The sequence below is a fragment of the Lethenteron reissneri genome, chromosome 9 (genome assembly GCF_015708825.2).
Source record: "Lethenteron reissneri isolate LAM-NWPU_2019-01 chromosome 9, ASM1570882v1, whole genome shotgun sequence".
Taxonomy (NCBI): Eukaryota; Metazoa; Chordata; class Hyperoartia; order Petromyzontiformes; family Petromyzontidae; genus Lethenteron; species Lethenteron reissneri.
This window is the reverse complement of record NC_083787.1, coordinates 5,514,097-5,537,071: the sequence shown is the minus strand read 5'-3', so window position 1 is coordinate 5,537,071 and position 22,975 is coordinate 5,514,097. Positions and strand designations below refer to the sequence as shown.

The 22,975-nt window shown below is 43.5% G+C and overlaps 1 protein-coding gene across 2 annotated transcripts in view; it reads left to right on the top strand.

Annotated features, from left to right (window-relative positions):
* The window catches only part of GNAO1 (G protein subunit alpha o1), a 151,339-nt gene that overhangs the window by 118,918 nt on the left and 9,446 nt on the right, over nucleotides 1–22,975 (top strand). The window contains exons 7-8 of one of the 2 annotated variants that reach the window (XM_061548777.1): nucleotides 14,117–14,270; nucleotides 17,232–19,270. The exons of the other annotated variant lie outside the window; for it this stretch is intronic. Coding sequence (XP_061404761.1) covers nucleotides 14,117–14,270; nucleotides 17,232–17,419 — 342 coding nt within the window. The 3' untranslated portion in view covers nucleotides 17,420–19,270. Of the gene's footprint in view, nucleotides 1–14,116; nucleotides 14,271–17,231; nucleotides 19,271–22,975 lie in introns of those variants that run through there. 2 annotated transcript variants of the gene reach the window in all.

Sequence of the window (22,975 nt, the reverse complement as noted above, 5' to 3'; positions counted from 1 at the left end):
GAACAAATATTTTAGTGGCGTATATCCTGGACGTCTATATGGCTGTTTAAATATCTAATACATATTGGCAGATGACGGTGATTTAGTGACTGAAGTTTGCTACGAATGTTTGTCCATGCTACTTCTATAAAATTACCACAGGCATTGTTTTAAATGTAGGCCTCTAAATATTCCAGCCCGAAGGTTGACCGGTTCTCTTCGTTGTGCATGGTCAACCCACAGTTCTAAAATGCTTTATACCTCGCACGCTAAACACTTGCAAATATGCCACCACCTTAGTGACGCAATAAATGTGCTTCCTACAGTGTGACCCCGAAGGTTATAGAAAGCAGCCGTAGCCCATTGCCCAGTTACGAATATTGTGGTGTGCATAGTAGTTAGTTATTAACATATGCGTATAGCAAATCTAAATAATGTACAATATTCACTCAATGGGGTGGGGGCTGTGACGCCCTACCAAGGTGGGGAAGTATAGCCCAACAGCCCCCATGACATGACTGATGCAACATTGCAAAGCTTTCGTTCAGCATTAGGTTGACAAAGAACTTGTAAACTATTTTTAGCATTGTTATTGTAATTAGGGAGACATAGAACTTCTCCTGCTGATAACGCATCCTGACACCGTATACGGACGTATATTAATTATGAATGCTCTGTTGAGCAATTAGGCATCGTGTAAACTACATACTCCCGGGTACCTGCTGTGAACAGCAACTATAATATCGATCTTGTCCTGCTCTGTGTAGTGCTCTGTGTGTGTAATTTGGTCGCTCTGAGGCCCAACCCAAGAGAATTGTGACGGCTTTTAAGGTTGCGTTATTTATCCAATGCCGATAGGGAAGTCTGCCTTCCGGAGCTCTGGCTCACCCGGTGGGCCTATCAGCCTCAATTTTCAAATAGTAGTGTTTCATTTAGAGCATCTGAATGCCCTCTAACAGATCATATTTTTGCTTTCGAATGGTATTATTTCATGCGAGACTTTATCTGGCGCTTGCTTCTTGTTCCTTCACGGTCTCGTTTCCGATGCCCTCAATACCTTGTGCGACGCTTCGGCAAATAGATATTTGATTCACTTCGTGCGAGTGCGAACCTTTCACGTTTGTCGTGCCACTTTCTGCATTCGCCAAAACCCTGCGGCATTTATTTTTCCGCGAAGCCCCGTCAACGACATCACCTCCATACCGCGCGCTCCGTGTGCTTTAACGCGCCTTGCGAAACGCAGGGACCAATGGAAGGGGAGTGCCGATAGCACGGCAATTTCACGATTACCTGGGTCGCCCCCCCCTCCGCTCCTGCGGCTTATCTGAGAGTGTCTCGCGTGGATGACGACCTAAGTATGAAGGGGGTGGGGGGGGGGGGGTGCCGGTAAAAATGAAAGCGCAGTTGTTTCTTTAAAAATGAGCACTGTGTCACGGTTGGCATGGGCCCTGGTGCAAGGAATTCAATAGGGGGGGGCTCCCCCACAGCCCCGCACCCCCCCCCGCCCCCCTCGTGGCTGTATTCTTCTCTCTTCGTGGCTCGGCACATGGGCCCCTCCGGCCCGTGAGCTCCGGTGCAGTTGCACTGCCTGCGTCCTTCTGACAGTCCTGTCCGTGTACTGCAACAAATAAAATCTTAATTCAAGAAAGCTGAATGAACAACCTTCGTGACTCACTTCTCTGTCTCCCTTTGGTGTGGGGTGTTCTGCCTCCAAACGTCCTTGCTTTTAATTTTGTCTTCGGGATACAATCTTTGAATGTGCAGCGTTGTGTTGATAACACTATTACAATGATCGTTGCTTCTTTCTCTTTTTGAGCAGGGTGTGTTTACAGCTGACGTTCATGTTTTCCCGGTCCCCGTTGTTTCTTTTTCGGTTAACCTGTCTCGTCATTTTCTGTATTCCTTCTTCACTCAACAAGTGTGCGTGGGATTTTAAATCACTGCGTCTTGGAACCCATTTGTGACCGTACTAGCTGGGTCCCACGCTTATGACGACATTGTGGAAACATGGATGTGGTATTACGGCAACTGATTCGGTCGGAAAAATACAGACCATGTCCAAATCTGATCCAGGGAGAGAGAAAAAACACCTGTTCAGGATTTGCGACAATTGAAAGCCATCGCACGTGAATATTGTTTAAAAATGGTGTAAAATTGGTATTTACAGTTATATCAGATTAAATAAAAGATATTTCCCAAGCGGTCCCATAGATTGTACTTTTGAGTTGAGGTCTATGAAACCTATTCGAAATTGCATAAAAATGTTGAATAACTTAAGTAATCATGCAAAAATGTTCTTTTTTAACCAAAAAAAAACCATGCACATATATTTTAAAGCATGAAACGGTCTCCTTTTACCACTTGTGGTGAATCGTTGTGATAGGAATGCTGAGTTACACCCAAAAAAAAACCTACTGAACCAATCGTTCGTGCAATGTGCGTTGAGGGTTGGCGCTTGAGGAAAACCTGGGGGCTCCGTGCTCCACGAGTGATGTTGTGCGGACGCAATGTCGTCGCTGTCGATGTGAAGTTTGATTCTTGTGATGTTGGTTCACTTCTCCTCCCTCCCCGCTCGGAAAGTTCTCCGCGTCAGGGTCGCGAAGCAGTGATTTTCGTATAAAAGCATCGTTATTATAATCATTATCGATACTATTCCATTGTTTTTTTAAAGTAGTGCACAGGTTACAAGAGCTCGAGGTGAACGAAAGGTATGAAAATACTTCTCCCTGCTCCTCGCCCACATCCCATGAACCCCGGTATATTATCCCTATCCCATTTCAAAGCCTGCCTGAGTCACACCGCCCCTCCCACCTCCCTCCCTCAATGCAACCGGCATTGTAGAATCCGCCGGCATAGAAGATGTTAATTACCTCGCCTGGTGTACAGGAGGTCGTGGGTTCGACCTCGACCCTGACGGAGTTTGCATGTTCTCCTCGTGGTCGCTTGGAATTCTCTCCAGGTCCTCCAGTTTTTCCCCCTCACATTCAGAATCAACGGTGCGTTTGGAGTATTTGGCTGCTATACATTTCCGCGTGAGAATCCACTTAATTGTGATATCATTTGTGGCCAGGTCGCTTCTGAAAAAGAGCTATACAGCTCAGCAGGCTGTACACCGAGTAAAATAAAAAAAATAGTTCAGTTTTGGTTTTTTTGTTTCGTTGCTCCTGCCTGCTGCCGCGTGCCCCGCACCCCACGGGTGTGTTGGAAGTATTGCTACCGCATGTAGCACACAGCCGGGCCAATTGGAGCAATGCGTGGATGTGTTGGAAGTATTGCTACCGCATGTAGCACACAGCCGGGCCAATTGGGGCAATGCGTGGATGTGTTGGGAGCATTGCTACCGCATGTAGCACACAGCCGGGCCAATTGGGGCAATGCGTGGATGTGTTGGGAGCATTGCTACCGCATGTAGCACACAGCCGGGCCAATTGGGGCAATGCGTGGATGTGTTGGGAGTATTGCTACCGCATGTAGCACACAGCCGGGCCAATTGGGGCAATGCGTGGATGTGTTGGGAGTATTGCTACCGCATGTAGCACACAGCCGGGCCAATTGGGGCAATGCGTGGATGTGTTGGGAGTATTGCTACCGCATGTAGCACACAGCCGGGCCAATTGGGGCAATGCGTGGATGTGTTGGGAGCATTGCTACCGCATGTAGCACACAGCCGGGCCAATTGGGGCAATACGTGGATGTGTTGGGAGTATTGCTACCGCATGTAGCACACAGCCGGGCTAATTGGAGCAATGCGTGGATGTGTTGGGAGCATTGCTACCGCATGTAGCACACAGCCGGGCCAATTGGGGCAATGCGTGGATGTGTTGGGAGCATTGCTACCGCATGTAGCACACAGCCGGGCTAATTGGAGCAATGCGTGGATGTGTTGGGAGCATTGCTACCGCATGTAGCACACAGCCGGGCCAATTGGGGCAATGCGTGGATGTGTTGGGAGCATTGCTACCGCATGTAGCACACAGCCGGGCTAATTGGAGCAATGCGTGGATGTGTTGGGAGCATTGCTACCGCATGTAGCACACAGCCGGGCTAATTGGAGCAATGCGTGGATGTGTTGGGAGCATTGCTACTGCATGTAGCACACAGCCGGGCCAATTGGGGCAATGCGTGGATGTGTTGGGAGCATTGCTACCGCATGTAGCACACAGCCGGGCTAATTGGAGCAATGCGTGGATGTGTTGGGAGCATTGCTACTGCATGTAGCACACAGCCGGGCCAATTGGGGCAATGCGTGGATGTGTTGGGAGCATTGCTACCGCATGTAGCACACAGCCGGGCTAATTGGAGCAATGCGTGGATGTGTTGGGAGCATTGCTACTGCATGTAGCACACAGCTGGGCCAATTGGGGCAATGCGGGGAGCAGGCCCAGGCTTGAGAGTGGAGCGGCGTTGGAGGTCATCCTAGACAGTGACAGAGGACCTGCTTGTACTCTGAAAACGTAACAATGCACTGTGTGTGTATATAAATGTATTATTTGTATTCAGGCAATTATCGGCTTGATCCTCATCTCAGATATCATTACAATCGAGCATTAAACGACATCGTGGCGTTGCATGAATAAGGATAAGCAACAATTCTGTGTTTTTCCCCGATGGGATTTGAGGCCGCAGTGAGTGTTATTGGGGACTTCTTGCCAATACATCGGGACAATCCAAAAACACAATGGAGAGTTATGAGAGCACAACCCGCGAAAACCTACGTAGCAGTTGTTTATATTCTGAAATTTCATATGTCTACCATGAAAGTAAACTTCTAGTCGTGCTGAATATAAACAACCACATGCAGGAGCCATGTCCACGTGTTTATGCTGCGTGTGCAGTGGATTGTTTTACAGTAACAAATGCAGGGCTATCAACCGAGCCATTAGCGACGCCGTTATTATTTTTGACCACAATGCAATTTTTCTTTCGTCATCCGCTTTTTCAACTTTACTTCCCCCGTGTTAGGCACGAAAGTGGATTCCTGCGCCAGCTCCGGATCGATCCCTTGTGCCTAGGCATCTTATTGTATTTTCATAATGTATCGGTGAGTGCATCGACAGACCAGTGCACGACATCGCCTGCACTGCCCGGTAATTTTGTCCTCTCAGCTCAATGCCATCGATGGCAAATCAAGCACCTAACCCTCTCCGATCTACACAAATAAATACTGTACACTACAGGTCACAAGTTCACACAAGGCCCCTCCCTCCCTTATGTTAATTTCAAAAAAGATATAATTGTTCATGCGGGAAGGTCACTCACTATACGTTAGCATGCAGGTAGCGTTAATGTTAACTTGCATTTATAATATAATTTAGATTTATAAAGTGTATAAATGCGACCGCATCTCAAGACGATGTGTGCATCTATATATCCTTATGCTAAATGCAAGTTTTAATCAGCGACTGTGGCTTATCCACAGCTGTCTTAGAGCTTTCGTGACTGCAGGGATTCATCTTCTTGGTTCTTTCGGTAAAGTCACGTAGAAGGGAAGTAATAAAATAATAAAAATAAAACATAATAAAACAATTCTCACGACGTTTCGGCCACAACGCAAGCAGCCGTCCTCAGGTGAAAACCAGGTCCGTCGAGGCGACAGAGTCTGAATGAAACAGCACACGAGCTTGGAGCATATATATAAGCTGGGCGCATTGACAAAGGAATTTGCATATCAAAAGGAATTTAGCATATTTATGGGAAATGCAGGAATGTGATTAGTACTGCATATGCATGTGCACGTGACTTTACCGAAAGAACCAAGAAGATGTCTTAGAGCTGTTAACGGTGATGAGTGCCTCACAATGATTAATGGCGCGTGGAGACACTTTGACCTTTGATGTGAATGTTATAAATTTCTCATCAATATGTCATTAGGTTTTTCTTTTCCCACAAATCACGGAGGAACACAAATTAGTTAATCAAGAATTACCTTCTTCATGGACGTGAAGTTAGAGTTCAGTTTCAAGAGCAGAACTTAACAATAATAACAAATAGTTATAATAAGCACATGCCGTTCTTTTGCGAATGAAAGTCTACGCTAACGAGCAGGTGTGAGTGCAAATAATGAAACGCATACACGAGGAAGCTCTCTCCGTGTGCGGTGTTTGCTGGACGCATTAGGAAATTTTTCACAACATTCACTGCCAGGATCTGATGCAAATTTACACGTGGAGAAGAGTTTTTTTTTCCTTTCGTTTCATTTGATCACTGTTGTGTTGGTGTGGAATCCACAGAAATCTGTCCAGTCATCTTTCGTTGTTCCATAGCAAGGAAATGATTCCTCGTTCATCGGCACATCAAGTTAATGATTTAGCTTTGCAGCTTTTTTCGTTGTTGAGAAAACAGATTGGAATATGCCAGGTCGGGATAACCAAACACATTCCTACTTTTTTTCACCCACGTCAAAGTTTAGGCTGAACTAACACACGTCTCGTGCTTTCGCCAAGAGATTAAATGAAAATTCCACATTTTTCCTATAACAATCCATCCAGAGGACCGGCCACTTTGAACTGACCCTACAAAGTGATGATGGGCCGAGTCAACCCCCAAGCAGGGTTTGAACTCTCAACGTTGCCACTGTCGAGCGGATCGCTCGACTGCTTGAGCCACTTGGGAGGGAGGGACCACGGCAAATCGGCCCTCAAGAACAGCATAAAGGAGGGAGGGAGGGACCACGGCAAATCTGCCCTCAAGAACAGCATAAGGAGAGTGGAATTGGTCAAGGAATCATGGCCAATGACACTTTTAACACCACTGCTAGAAAGTGCCGGTTTTATTTTTGTACGTAAGCTGTTAAAACCAGTAACCGAATCCTTTTTTTTGGGGGGGGGGGGGGGGGTGTTTTCGTTCCAGAGCAGAAATTATTCAGTTAGTAGGTTTTTCCCCTTTTTTCTGGCAACAAAATAGGTGTTAAGATGTTAAAACACCAAACTGAAACCTTTTACAAGGAATCATGTCTGCATTAACCACAATGCTTGTGGTCAGAATGCTGTACGCCTTTTGGCGTCCTCTGGTCCAACACCGTTTGAGACGAGGCTCAAAAGAAAGCTGTCTCTGGTGTGGACTAATCAGTTTTAAGGACAATGCATATATTATCAGAGTGTGTGTTTTTGTTTGCATTCTGACCACAAGCATTGTGGTTCATGCAGACGTGATTCCTTGTAAAAGGCTTAAGTTTGGTGTTTTAACATTTTAACACGTGTTTTGTTGCCAGAAAAAAAGGGGAAAAACTTGTTATCATATTTTGGTACCGGCAAAGGAGGTCCCATGATGTTATTCAGTTAGATTTAGTTTTCTGTTTCCGTGCATGAATACAATAAAGAGGCATCACAGTTTACCTCGAATGAAACCGACGGGCGGCTTTAGTCAATGCGAAACATTTTCCTCTACATCTTCCTCGGTGAAAACCAAACATTAAAGAGACACTATGAGATCTCTTTTACCAGTGGCAAAATATAATAGTAGGTTTTTACCCTTTTAACTGGTACAAAACTGACACCTTTATTCAAGGCATCATGTTTGCAATGACCACAACACAAGTAGTCAAAAAAGCAAACAAAAAGAAGCAACTCTGATAAGGACAGTGCATATTATCATCCTTATCAGAGTTGCTTCTTTTTGTTTGCTTTTTTGACTACTTGTGTTGTGGTCATTGCAAACATGATGCCTTGAATAAAGGTGTCAGTTTTGTACCAGTTAAAAGGGTAAAAACCTACTATTATTAAAGAGACATTTCTAAAAACGGGCACCACTACCAACCCGTTCCTCTGAGCTTCCCCTTTCACTCTTCCTCATTATCCAAACACCCCCCACACATGCAGCCCTCCTACTCAGATATCCAAACTCTATTATTTCTTAACCTCGGCAGGATAACAAAACAAACGTGGCATGTGGCCCTTATCGGTGACCGCTGAAGTTTTTCGCAGCCGAGATGAGTGCATGGTGTGCGTTTAAACGTGACCTCTACTGCTCACAGGACATGGGCGTGTGGTGCCACACCAAGAGCGACTGGTCTTCTGTCGTCTTGGGACGATGCAGACGCGATCAGCAACAGCAGCGCCCAATTCGATTGGATATTAGCACGAGAGACCTTTACAGAATGTAACGGGGAAACAAGTTGGTGTTACAAGTTTGATCGTGACGCAGCCCGGCCCGTGCTTTAACGGCGGCCGTTAAAGACCCCGTGATGACATTCTAAAGGTTAGGCCATGCCGGCATCACGGTTAAAAATATGCCACATTTAAAGTATTACAAATTACTAAAATTGGGATCAAAAGCCCTCACTTTACAACAGCTGTTCAGCTGCAATGGCATCAATGCAGCTGAAGGTCTGAATTACTCACAAGTTCTTCAACAAAAGTTGTAAAAACATACATTTCCTGGCTTAATTTTGCAAGAATAAAACATTTAATTAGCATGTATTTATTCAGTTCTTTATATTCACATGTAAAATAAAAAATATATATATAGCTTATGTAGTATAGTGTTTTCTATTTGCTTGTGCAAACGTTAGGTGCACTGGAGCACATTTAGGGACCCTGGGATGATCTGCCCCACCCCACCCATCCACTCAGTCCGTCAGCTCGGCGAGTTCACGTTGTTGGACCAATTTTGGCCTTGACACCAATACAGGCCGCGAAACACGGATCGGAATCAACTTGCGTCGACTTGGTTGGTTGTTGTTAACGTTTTTCGGTGAGGATCGCAAGCATCTTCTGCGCGCAATGCGTAGCGTAGCAGGCTGCCGGCGATTTCACTTCAAGCTTTGTCAACATTTAATGCACTTGGTATTGGCTGCGATCCCAGCATCCACAATTGTGGCCGAAGCATCCAGTGGCACTTTTTTTTATGCGTCCGTCCCAAGAAAAGAAAAAAAATTGTCTCCCTCGAGGTAGGTAGGTGAGCCTACCTACCTCGCACTTGAAACGATAACTTAATGATTTGTTTATGATTGGGCGAGCGACTTGCAAGCTGTTCAGTGGCCTGGGGAACACATTTGAGGGAGAGCGGCGGGCTTGTGTTGTTCAAGAAGCTGGTAGCAGTGAGTTGCGCAACTCACTGCAGGTGATATCACCAAAACTGTAGACTCGCCAGTAAGTTGTCTGCAATAGGTTGCTTTGCCAGAGGTTGGCAATCTCGTATTGCTGCACGCGTGGTTGTAGCTTGAATGGCAGCGTTCACTCAACGCCACAAAACCCCAACAGAGGCATGCGTAATGGAACATTCAAAGTTAGGCTTTCCGTTTAATTTCCTACATCGATCACAATTATGTGACAATAGTGGCATAGACTGCTGTGACCTTGTCTGCACATTGCCATGAATATGACATTTTTATATGGACATTGGCATTTTTTTGGGCTTATTTAACTACGCAGTACCCCCAATGCCGTAGCTTACGTACAACCAGCCAGTACCGTATTTGTTTTCGTGAATATTCTTAAGCAAGGATATTAGGGTCTATATTTGTTCATTTGTTTATAGCAATGTCTCCACGGGGTCATGCTTGTTGGGTTATATGCGGCTGATTCTGCATGGAGACCCTGATGCCAAGCAACGTACCTTTTGTAGAGAGAGCCGTGTGTGTGTTGTGACAGGAGGCACCCACACACAGTGGCTCACTCTTTCAAATATTAATTCAGCACCTTGTGCGGTATCTTAACGAAATAGACTGATGTGAAACTGACAACATATGGAAAATGACTATGCCGTCATCTGGCACATGCTGTGCCACATTCGTGAATAATTTGAACCTCAAAACCAGGCTTTGAAAATGCAAGAGAGATGCAAATCCTGGCACATACCCCACAGTTTCTCATTGGCAGGTTTTTTGCTTTTGTTCAGTCATGAAGGCAGCACACATTTGGGCCACTGGTATCTCTGATATGGAAGAAATTTCCGGGCTTTTAATCTAAACACGTAGTTTTTTTTATGCTTGCAAAATTGTGCATGCACGTTGGGCCAAATGTACGGTAATAGCAGCAATGGCATGCCGAGTGCCCTGATACGGCAATATATTTAGACCAATTTGGTTTTTGAAATGTCAGCTTTTTCATATAAGCAGCAGACAGATGCTATATATACATACATTATCCGTGTAGCCACCCTTCTTTCCATACACTGTGAAAACACTGAATGCATATGTGCACATAATTTACATGTAATATATAGTTTTTGAATGGAATGCTTCACTTTCTGAAAACGAATGCTACGATTTTAATAAAACACCAGCCACCGTTGCATTGCGGGTAAAACAACCAAAAGAAAAAAAAAACATCTCGCAAGCTCACGAGATGGCACGTGGTGCACACAAGCAGCCCGATTCTAACTCGAAGAGGGAGAGTTAAATTGCATGGACACGGCGCGAGGCAGTCGACACTTAAACGTGCGTGCAGCAGTAACCCCCCACCCCCGACACCAATCAGGTACCGGACGTAAGTCAAGCGTGACCCATCAGCCGGTTGGTTTTTTGACGTGGTGCAAAACACACCGGCGTCATGGTTAGCATCGTGCGAGCGATTTTGCATGTACCTTGCCGGCCCGCTTTCCTTCTCCTCTTACCTCCAGCATCCCTGCGGAAAACCCATCGAGCATGACTCATGGGCGGACCGGCCTACCCATTTCAACATGCCTCATACAGCCCACTGGACCTCGTGGTCCCGGTGTTGTTGTGCATCGAGTCAGCGCTGGCATGGTCGTCCCATGACTCCCCTTTTGTAGCGAGGATGATCTGAGCATTGTTTTGTCTTTCGTTTGTTTGGTTGGTTTTCTGTTTCCCTCTGTGTTTGAATGCAATTCCTTTCCACATGGTATTACGGATGCATGCAAGGCGTTTGCTGTTACGGTTCGTTGTGTCCTATCCAAAGTGTCCGTGCGGCCCTCAACCTAAGACCCGATGCGAGTCACCGTCCCCCGACAGGGAAGCGTCAATTACAGCGGATTTTCTTGTTGAGTGGTCGTCACTCAAGTCCGCAAAGAACTACAATTTTTAATAACGGTGGCTCGTTTGAACATTGCGAATGAACTTTGGATAAACTGCGTCTAACCGTAATTCAGCACAAGAAAACACTTTCCTCCTACATTATATATATACGTACTATATATATATATGGTTATGCATATGATAACAATGTGGATGGCTGAAGGAGCTCTGGCAGGGGAACGAGGATCACTACTCTAGCAGGTGCACGATGACAAAATTGGCGGCATTCACAATAAAGGAAGGAGCTCCCCATGAACAAACTTCTGGTTCTTCAGAACAATAACATTGTGGATCTAACTGGTGGGGGGTACCAGTGATGCACTGGTAAGCGCACCGCGCTATGAATCCATCGACCCGAGTTTGATTCCCGGCCACGGCTAACATCAATGACGAGTGATATCTGAGCCTGGATCCTCTCACCCGCTTGCTTACCAGGCCACACCGGCCAGTGTGGTGAAGTGCGCTTTAAAGACTACCACGACTGACGCGGTGCAGTGACCAAAATGTTGGAAATGACGCAAATATCACATTCGTAACAGGGTTCGTCAGAATGTGATGACAACGGAGAAGAGATTAGACGTGGTTAGAACTTACCAAGGCCGTAATTATAATATATAAACATATGCTCAAAATGTCCCCCCCCAATATATTGCTATAAAATAGATTTCTGTTTATATGATTGTGGTTATGGTTGTACTTTATTAATCCCTAATCTCTGTTATTACATACTATGAAACAAGAAAAGTAAAAAAACAGAGCAATGTAATACAATACACTATTCGACATTATTGTAAATCATAAATAAAAATTCTAGATTTGAAGCTTTCGTGACTGCAAGGATTCATATTCTTAGGTTTTTTCGGTAAAGTCACGTAGGTAAAACATCAAAATTAATAAAAATAAAATAAAATAAAGATCACGACGTTTCGGAGGCAACACAAGTCTGACGGTCCCACCTGATGACGGAGACTTGTGTTGCCTCCGAAACGTCGTGATCTTTATTTTATTTTATTTTTATTAATTTTGATGTTTTTACCTACGTGACTTTACCGGAAAAAACCTAAGAACATAAATAAAAAGTCCATCCCATATATATTTTAGGCAGGAAATTCTTTCAAATTGAGATTTTTTTTTCTGGGGGGGGGGGGACCCCAGACCCCCTGGAAGATTTGGTCCCCCCCAAATGTTGACTCCATGGCTATGGCCTTGGAACTAACACCCTAGAATTAGCACCCCCGTGTTAATGCAGCTGCGGTATTGTGAATTGTCGTAGTTCTATCACCGTGCTTTGCCTGGCAGGACCTATATAAAGGATAACACCTTTAGTACATTCAAAGTGATATCTTTCCTTTCCTCACTCTGCCAAGCTCCATTTAGCCACCTGAACATACATTTACCGTACCTGGGTTTGCATGTATTTTTGTAAATTTAGTATTATTGTAAACGCAGATGAACTGTTTTATTATGATGACATGAATTTTATTATACAGGATGATCCAATTATAGGTACCCCACTGATTTTTTTTAATGGCCCTCTTACTTTATTGACAACGACGGCTCCATATCTCACAGGAGCGTGGAGTGGGGGGGTGTTAAAATATTAAATGAATGTGTTGAGATTGGTGGGAGACATGTAGAGGCTTTTAAAATAAAAGATAGTTTTCTCTATAAGGTCTCATTATATTAGTGCTGTATCTCATGATGGATCACCCTGTGTACATTTGCAGCATGATATGTGTACAAACTGCAATAAGGTGTATGTATACAATTGCGTGCATATATCAGGGAGTGGTCAAGATGGGCTGAAATTGAGCGGGGAGTGGTGGCACGGTGGTTAGCGCAATGCGCCATTAATCCCGGTAGATATGAGTGCTATTTTATGGCCACGGCTAACATCGGTGGCGAGTGATGTGTGCATCTATCCTGGGCTCACCAACCCACACTGACTGGTGTGGTGAAGTATGGTTAAAACACCCCCTTAATGACCAACACGCCTTGGGGCCTTCCATGCAGCAGAGGATTGAGATCGATAAAAAATATAATTTATATTTACTCATATGTCTGACGAAGCTAATCCTTCGCTCTTTATCTTCAAATCGTGTTACAATATTACAATTAGAATAGGAACATTGCTGTTAAAAATTGCACCAGTTTATTCAATGTCAGCAATGAATGCAAATACTGTAAATATTAAATGTTTATATATCTTGACCACCCCTAATATATTCATGAATACACGCATGCATACATACTGCATGAATGCGCCTAAACAAACTCATTTTACCCTTGTGACTTTCCATTACAGTAAAATATGACTTCTCGAAAAGAACTAAAAAGAAAAAACGATTTAAGTACAGGGTATCAATAAAGGTATCATCCAATTTTAAATAATACCAATTATACAACAGTTTGAGTTCTGTCCATGGACACACTGTCGTGTGAAGATTCTATCACGTACATTATAACCAACTAAACCACCACACAGCTGTATGCATGTTGAACTTCTTTCGCACCATACATAGCCAACCGTGCTGATCGGAGGTGCGGGGGGAAGACAACAAACTAAACACAAAATGCAATGAGTTTTCAATGTCAATGATTTTAAAGTGCATAACCTGCAGCGGCTTCCTAATATCTGAAGAACGTTCCAGACGGCCACGGAAGAAAAAAACTGCCACGGTGTTGGCGCCGCATCGAGATTCGCGAGAGTGCCGGCATTCACCAATATCTCGGCTCTGATCGTTCCGAACGCTTCTATCTTGCGCGTCTGAAGATCACTCCAGCCTTTCGTGTTTAATTAGGATTATTGGTTGGATTTTGGCAAACACCTTATCTTTCACGTAATCCCCAAAGATTCAACCACGAAGTTCAAACAGTCGCTCATAATAATTATTTAAACGATGGATGACACCTCGAAGGATACCCTGTACGTTCCTATCGCTAGAAATTAACTCGGCTATCAAACCCTCCTCGTTGTGAGGATTTGCACATCAAACGTGAGCACACTCGACCACGCCATCCTCCTGTTCCGTGGGGTTTTTTTGTTGTTTTGTTTTGTTCCCTTCTCCCCCTACCCGACCCCACTCGCTCCCGAGGCTGATTGAGCCAGACTTGAGTTGACCCAAGACCTCTCAAAGGGAACGCCTTTTTTGTCTCTTGCAGAACCGAATGCATGAGTCTCTCAAACTCTTTGACAGTATCTGTAACAACAAATGGTTTACCGACACGTCCATCATCCTCTTCCTCAACAAGAAGGACATCTTTGAGGACAAGATTTCCACCTCTCCACTCAACATTTGCTTTCCCGACTATATTGGTACGTCTACAGCGGCCTCCCTTAACTTACTCAATGAAATGAAATCTACAAATAAATCTATCACCTTTCCATCATTCAGATATCAATTTGAAGCCACTGTAGCAAGTCCCTTTTTGGAACGTATATCTGAGGAATATTTGCAAAGAACAAAATCAGTCTGTAAAAAAAATTATTGGGTGCAAACAATAATTATTGGGCTTGTTAGTTCTATCCAGGGAAGCCTCAACTGGGCCTCGATACATTTTCAGAACGGCAATGCCGGGGGGTTGAGCAACGGATTAATTTCTTCAGTATTTTTTTCCCCATAAATGAAACCATCCAATTACTGTGCTTACGGAGCAAGAGTGAGAGTGTTAGGCGCAAACCTTTCCATGTCAACCCCACCTGGAGGGTTGCGCTAATGCACTTTAAAAGACGGCAATTTTGTATTTGGCCGTTACATTCTGGCCATGGGCGAGTTTATCAGAGGCCCCCCTCGTATCTCATGCAAGACAGTTCTGCAACGCTGCGTTGCAGATGGCTGTGCGTGTTTACCCTGTGGGTTGGTTAAGGGAAAATACCGGCACTTTTATATTTTGCTTGTCAATGGGATTGTGTTCCGTGCCAGTCCTGGGTGCAGCTCTTAGCTTGTGATTGACAATCTGCTTACTGATTCCCTTTTGCCATCTGACCTACCCAATTGGCTCGCAAAGCATGTTTTGGCCTTGTGTTGTCGTGCATATATGTTGAGGAATTATAAGTTTTGTTTGCGCATGTCCAACACAAATCATCTCCATGAACAAACGTGCGATATTATTATTACTTCTACGATATTTATATTTAATGCAAGAGTGATTTCTTAATTTAAAATATAACACATTTTCATAATTTACATTTCTAAAGAATACATTAATGTTTTAAGAGTCGAGGAATAATGTGTTTAAAATGTTTGTGATTTGTAATTTTTGTGCTTTGAAGCATACAAAATCAAATCTCGACTTAAAGCTTTCGTGACTCGAGGAATACATATTCTATGGGTCTTTCGGTAAAGCCACGTAGATAGAAAAATATTAAAAATATCATGACGTTTCGATCACAACACAAGCAATAGTCTTTTTTTTTTCAACGGGCTGAATGTCTCACTAGCACATCGACCGTTGGGGTGGTTCTCTTACATTGACATGCTAATCTCCAGAGGTGGGACAAAGTCATTGTTATGCAAGTCCAAGTCGAGTCTGAAGTCATCAAATTCATGAGTCGAGTCTGACTCGAGTCCAAGTCACATGACTCGAGTCCACACCTCAGAGGTGGGACAAAGTCATTGTTATGCAAGTCCAAGTCGAGTCTGAAGTCATCAAATTCATGACTCGAGTCTGACTCGAGTCCAAGCCACATGACTCGAGTCCACACCTCTGCTAATCTCTCACAATACAATGGCCACCTCCACAGCCTCAGGGTGCCCTCTGATCTTACATTTACATGCAAATACCATCTCTAGCCCCGCCCACTTACCCTTGGCCTACACACAATACGATGGCCACCTCCACAGCTTTGGTGGCGCCCTACACGCTAATCTCTCACAATACAAAGGCCACTGCCCCAGCCTCTGTAGTTGGACCATCTCTAACTCCACCCATCTACCTTGATGCACCCATCTCAAGCCTATTTAAGACCTTGTCTCAGCAGCTTTTTCTCTCTCTCTCTCACCTGAAGACGATTGTTTGTGTTGCAATCGAAACGTCATGATATTTTTATTATTTTTCCATCTACGTGGCTTTACCGAAAGACCCATAGAATACATACATACAAACTTACTTGTTTAAAAAGGATTAAACGCATCTTATTGTACAATTTCACAGCAGAATCATTGTATATGTAAGCCACCACATATCTCTAAGCTGCCTGTTTTTTATTCACATTATAATAAAACAATGTGCTGTTTTCATGATGCTCTTAAGCTCTCAAGCTAGAGGATAAATTTAAAAAAAATATTAAATACCCTTACATAGCTTTGGGAATAAAACACTTTAATGGATATCACTTGCGTTTTTGTTAAACGTTATAATTTCCATGTCATTGCCAACCCAGCTTCTTGCCGTGCGATGAGGGTGGTGGTCAATCATAACTTGATTTTCATCATCAGTCAAATCTGCTTTAAAAGGGGACGCTCATTATATTCCTCTGCTCTCTCAGTCTGAAGCTACCGACATCCTACCAGGCCATCGGCGCTGCCGACTCCCTCCTCCTGTTTACATCCAGACTCCGCAATTTCTTCCTCTCTTCTACCTAACAGCCAATTCCTGACATGCTACAATGTAAATTGTACACTAAAGCAGTGTGTGTTTCTCCAACACACGCTGCACACAATCCCTCTGCTTAACTTCAGAGCATCGTGGCCTTGTCGTGCATTTCCCCCCATCACATGAGCATTCCTTTCTCCGAAAACCAAATACATAACGTCTTGAAACGCTTCATGAATCCGTATCACAATGTACAATTTTTGCTCTCGCCTACGCTAATGGAAGCTGTGACCAAATTACCCAGCAATGCACCCGATCCCGTCAGGCCTCGTACGCTAAGCGGGTTTGAGCCTGGATAGTGCTCGGATGGGCCACCGCAGTGCGCAAAATAAAAGTTGGCTTTGTGGGCAGCAGAGTGCAGTGCAGCAAAAATGCAATGCTGTTCTATTACTTCCCCCCCTCCTCCTCCCACACCAACCCACACCACACAGCATGGGAGATTATGGCCAGACAATCCTCACGACTTTCAAGGCATGCGAGGGGAGGACGGGGTCACTCTTCTGTCGATTGACAAAACTCTCCGTACATGTCTATGATAGTGGGAAGCATTTCTTGCTATTTTACAGACAATGACGACGAAAACGACCACGACGATGATGAATCGTAGGCCAATTTCGCCGACACGTGCGACGATGCGGATTGGCGTTTCTGCGGTTAACCCTTTTGCCTCTGCTCCGCGCAGGAGCTAACGAGTTTGTAGAAGCGGCCGCCTACATCCAGGCGCAGTACGAGAGCAAGAACAAGTCGAGCAACAAGGAGATCTACTGCCACATGACGTGCGCCACCGACACCAACAACATCCAGTTTGTCTTCGACGCCGTCACCGACGTGATCATTGCAAACAACCTGCGCGGTTGTGGACTTTACTAGAGCCGCCATTTTTCCGTGCGTCCCATTGGCCGGCTCGGCAATGCGATCCGGAGCGCAGGTTGCCGGTCGAGATTGTGTCAGCGTCGGTATTGCTACCGCGATTTATTTTAATCTTAGGTTTTTTTTTTGTTCGTGTAGCCGCTGCTGTTTTCATCACCGCCGTTGTTCTTGTGCATCATCGTCGTCGTTGTTGTGCCGTCGCTGCCATTGCGTTGTTAGGCAGCCGGCGGAGGCTGTGGGTCTGCGTCGGTGCGTCCCGTGGTTACTGCTGTTTTAGCTGGTGCATGCAAAGCGACACGGCAGCGATGAGTTGTGATTCCGCCCATAGGTATTTTACCCCCGTAACGTTTGGCACCGTTCAGTGCATTTAGGTGACGGTACCCGCTTAAGCACTTACCAGTTCGTCGTAGCTGTCTCTGTTTTAGACTCCCAAGTCTTGGAAATGTGCCCCTATGAACGGCTTAAAGAAAGCAGCGGGGGGCATGTGGAGGTAGAGATGGAAACAGATCTACCTTCATGTCTTCCTGTGGTTCCCATCAGTTTTGCGCAGCATGCAAAGAATCCATACCCCAAGATAGCAGCTCGTATCAGAATACATTTTGACAAACGTGTGCAACCCTATAGGTTCAAGCATTGACTGCAGTGTTGATTTGAAATCTTACAAGAGGCTACTCGGCCTTTGTGAAGAATGTATTGAATATCAGTTTTCTGGATTCACACACAAGATTCCTACAGATCCAACCATTTCCCCTTTGCACAGTGATGACATCTCTTCACCTACACTGCTGCTCAAAACCATCATGCCATCAACCGCCGAGATCCTTGCACCCTTCCTCCCACCCCCTGCTTGGATACTGATGAACAGCTTCATGCACAAATGCCCCGTGTCACAACAACCGAGAGTATAACTTCATGCTAAAACAGCCCCCCCCCCCCTAATTGTTAAAGCCTTCAGTAAATGAGTGGGCCTGAAGCATGGTGGTGTTTGCCAGAGATACGATTCATAGACGGTGTTTAGGTCAGGCCAAGTAATACGAATCTGGGCAAATTTGTGTCCACCAGACCCCCTCCCTGCCACCTGGTTAAGAAGATGTGATGTTTCAGAAACATGTTTGCAGAAACACCACGTAAATGATGGGGTGGTTGTGTGTAATATATTCCATATTATGATTATTATATATTTTCCCCTTAAGCTCTAGGCAGGGCTTTTGAAATGTGAACAATGCCTCTGATTAGTGAATTTGTCTCGAGAGAATTTCTCATCTCTGATGTATGGGGGGGGCATCTGCACATTTAGATACAGGGTTTCTGATGGAGCTTTAGACCAAGATAAACGCACTACACTGAATATTTTGACACAAGTAGCCAGCTGTGAAGCAAGTTCATGTCCGTGCTTTGGCTTCTTAAAACTGTGCCGTCGCTTCATTTATTGTTTCGTGCCTCTGTAATAAATATTTTAGGATATTCACAGAAAATTAATTTGTGTCTTTATCATTTTATTTATTTTTCCCCTCCCAAGAGCCCCACATTTCTCAGGACACAATATACTGTTTGGTAACTAAAATGTGTATGTATTGTGACTTGCAACACACATTTCTTTGTTTGTCATAGGAATTAAAAAAGGAGTAAAAACTCAAGTTAACTTTCAAATGTATGTTTTATGTGTCCTGGAAAGTACTGCTCTGCCAAACACACTCATTGGGACAATTTTTTTGCAAGTTTGCTGCATTCATAATTTTTTAACAGGGTTTTGATTGTGGATTGTACCTTGACGTCCAGACATCATTGTGAACTTTAAATCTGTGATTAGAACCTCGCTTGAAAATACTCCGCTGTACCATGGAGTTGCACCTAGCATTATCCCACAGAAAGCAATAACTTCGAAGGCCGCGGAAGCCTTTGAAAGTCATTTATTGTTGGCACGCAATAGCCATCTGCGTGGACGGCAACGTCCATTGTCACCCTGTCATTACAGCCAGGTCTGTCATTTTACTCCTGAACGATTTCATATATGAATCATCAGCTTTCGTGTACTGGTGAGTGTCTTTTCAAGTCACCCCAATATAAACACAGCTTCGTTTCAGTAATATGCGCTCCACGGTGAAAAGATGTTAACTGCCTCGCCTGGTTTACAGGAGGTTGTGGGTTCGATCCCAACGCTGACGCCTGCTGTGTATTTCGACCTTGCATGTTCTTTTCGAGGTCACGTGAATATTTCTCTGGGTCCTCCGGCTTTTCCCTCCACATTTAGAAAAATGCCTTTAGAGTATTTGGTTGCTATACATTTACGCATGACAAGCCACTTTGTGGAGCTATCATTTGTGGCCAGGTGGCTTCTCATTATCAGCTATATAGCTCAGTGGACCTTACCTGGTAAAATAAAATCCGTTTAGTTTTAGTTTAATATAGCTCCACCAGTGCAGTCGTCTGTTCTGTTATTAGTGCCTCCTTCTGCTTGGTCGGCTGCACACATGCGTCAAGCTTTCTTGGGTTGGATTCTCAATGGAGTTGCGAGCCGACCACCGGCAAATTTAAGCTTGCGAGCAGCGCAAACCTCTCTCATATTCTTAGGTTTTTTCGGTAAAGTCAAGTAGGTAAAAAATAAAAATTAAGAAAAGTAAAATAAAAATAAAATAAAAATCACGACGTTTCGGAGGCAACACGATAGCTGTATACAGCTATCGACAGCTATCGTGCTGTGACGGTTCCACCTGAAGACGGAAGCTTGTGTTGCCTCCGAAACGTCGTGATTTTCATTTCATTTTTATTTTACTTTTATTAATTTTAATTTTTTACCTACGTGACTTTACCGAAAAAACCTAAGAATATGAATCCTTGCAGTCACGAAAGCTTCAAATCTAAACCTCTCTCAGCTGGAGTTCTTATTACAAGGCTCCAATGGGGATATGGTGTAGCTATTGCTTTTGGATCGACCCCCCCCCCTCTCCTCTTTGTCATTCTGGAGACAGGGACCAATTGATGAGATTGTTGACGAGTTATTTTTGACTTAGCAAGTTGTTCAGATGATTTAGAGAGCTCTGTTTAAAACAAGCCCCACCATTTAATTTCACCATCAATCTCTCTCCTCTCTTTGTGTGGTTAATCAGATTTTGTATAAGCTATACAAATGCAGTGGACACTTTTGTCACGCACAAATGTATCCCATGACCAAGCCTTTTCAAACTCATTGAAGGCCTGTGCCAAATTTGGTAGATTTTATTCAGGTGGTTTATTACTTGTTTTAATTCATTCATGTACATCCACTACACATTGGTCACAATGTAGAGTTGCACAGTGAAATTGCAATACCCTTTGTAGCTATGCCAAGAATATGAATTAAATTATTGTTCGTTCATATTTTATGTAATAGCACTGAGCTGCAGTCTTGCATCCTAAAAGTCCTGTTTGAGTAAAAAAATATATATATGAATAAAAAATTCGATAAAAGTTCTTCCCAACAAAAATGGCAAAACCCATAAACCTTTCAGTTTCTTTAATTTAGAGCCTGAAGCCGAACTTGGGATATTTTCAACATCGTAGAGTGAAGCTGTATTTAGTTAGGTCATTGTTATATTTTTTAACCAATTATTTAGTAGGGTTTTAGAGCAAAAGCAAGTGCAACAAAGAGTGTGATAGAAAGGACGACAGTTATATTTTGTCAAGTAAGTATACATTTTAGGCCTGGGATTAGGGTTAGTTTTCTGGTTCAGCAAATTTGCTGTGAAAATTACATGTTAAAATTTCTTTCTAGCTCTCTCCTAAGCTATTTTGTCTTTGGATTTATTTTTTAATCTATCCAAACTTATATGCAAGGATATAAGAAGTCACTGAAAGATTTAGTTTCAGCCACAGTTTTACAGGGAAAAGCCTGTCATGCTTTTATCATTTTCATATCGTGTACATCACAAGATTGATTGTTATCGACGTAGCGTGAAAATGCCTTATTGTCACCGTAAAAAATCTTAAAACTATTTTTTACAAATTCTAATTGCAAAGTAAAGTTCCACAGTCATGCTGCATGATGCTGTACTAAGTTCAGGTGACAAAATTAGCAATGCAGACATATCTCAGGAATAAACAGCACAAGTGGCATTTTTCTTTCAAAGAATTGTGTATTTTAAATGGTTTGCTTTGTTCTCCCAAACTGGTCACATAATCTGCAGAAGTTTTAGTACATCACTCAATTGGTTTACAGTGACGTAATTTGGCGTCTTGTTTTCACGGTATTTTGAAACTATTTTTTAAACTACCATTGCCGGAAAAATAAATGGGATGTTATTACAGACAACTGGAACAATTTATTTCAGAAACTTTTTCTACGTTTGTAACATGGCATGACTAAAGGTGCATTGTCATTCATTAATATATTTTAAAAGTGATTTTTTTATTAGAAAAAAATTTTGATCAATAATACTCATCCATTTTAAAAAGGCAGCAATTGGTAATAATGCGCAGATATTCTCAATGCTAAAAACAACTGTTTAACAAACCCTGGATGATCAATGACAAAAGTTTCTCTGATGGCTGTGTCTGGGATCACGGTAGTTGTTTTACAGCCTTGATGTCACAGGCAGTGCCTGTGCAATATTGCAATATTGTGCAACTCGCAGCTATTTTGTTACATAATCGCAGATTTGTTTGTGTGGACTCTTATGTAGAATCAAGTCAACCAGCACTTGGAATTCAGGCTGCGATACAGAGGTCATGTTCCCTCCCAGCCAATCAATATATCCTTTTTAGTTTTATATTTTACTTTGTTCGTAGTTTTGATTACCGTGCCTTGATTAGCTGACATTCCAAGTGTACGGTCCGTGAGAGTTTGGTGATCAGCAAACATGCAGCTGGTACTTATCTGTTCATAGGTTCAAGCATAGTGCACTAAACACATCTGCTCGTGCTGATGTCGAGACTGGACAACAGCGGACGGTGCTAGCGGGTGTTGTCAGGCTTCTGGCTTGGAACACTTTTCCCACTGCTAAGGCTATGGCGTGGTGCTTGCTATTTTACCTACACGGGTGTACTCGGCTTGGTCTTGAAAATAGCTCGGTGGATGCATATCACGAATGAGTTTTGGATATTGATTTTTCAGGTTAGGATTTTTAAGGACCATTTTAGAGCTTATTTTTTCACATATATTCAGATCATTTACATGATCGAATAATGTAAATGATCCGATCATTCTTTGGTGAATTGGTCAGGTCATTATATGGCCTAACCCAAAAAGAAATTAATCAGAATATTGGGTGTGAAAGCTGCGTGTTAGATTATGCAATGATATAATGTCTTCATGCTCACAAAAGTGACGGCCGCCGATGACACGTGGCACCTTTTGGGGCAGGAAAGTGCAGCACGTGACACAATCTAAGCAATGTCATTTTCTGCAACATCACACTTTCAGGTATATCTGATCATTCGTATCTCAGCCCATTTTTAAAAATATATCTATATTTTGGTATTATTAACAACGTTGCGATGTAATACTCTGACGTACAGGATAGGAGTTGAGCTGGTTAGTTTTTAAGTTTTATTGGTGTAAAAATATCACCAAGAGGAACC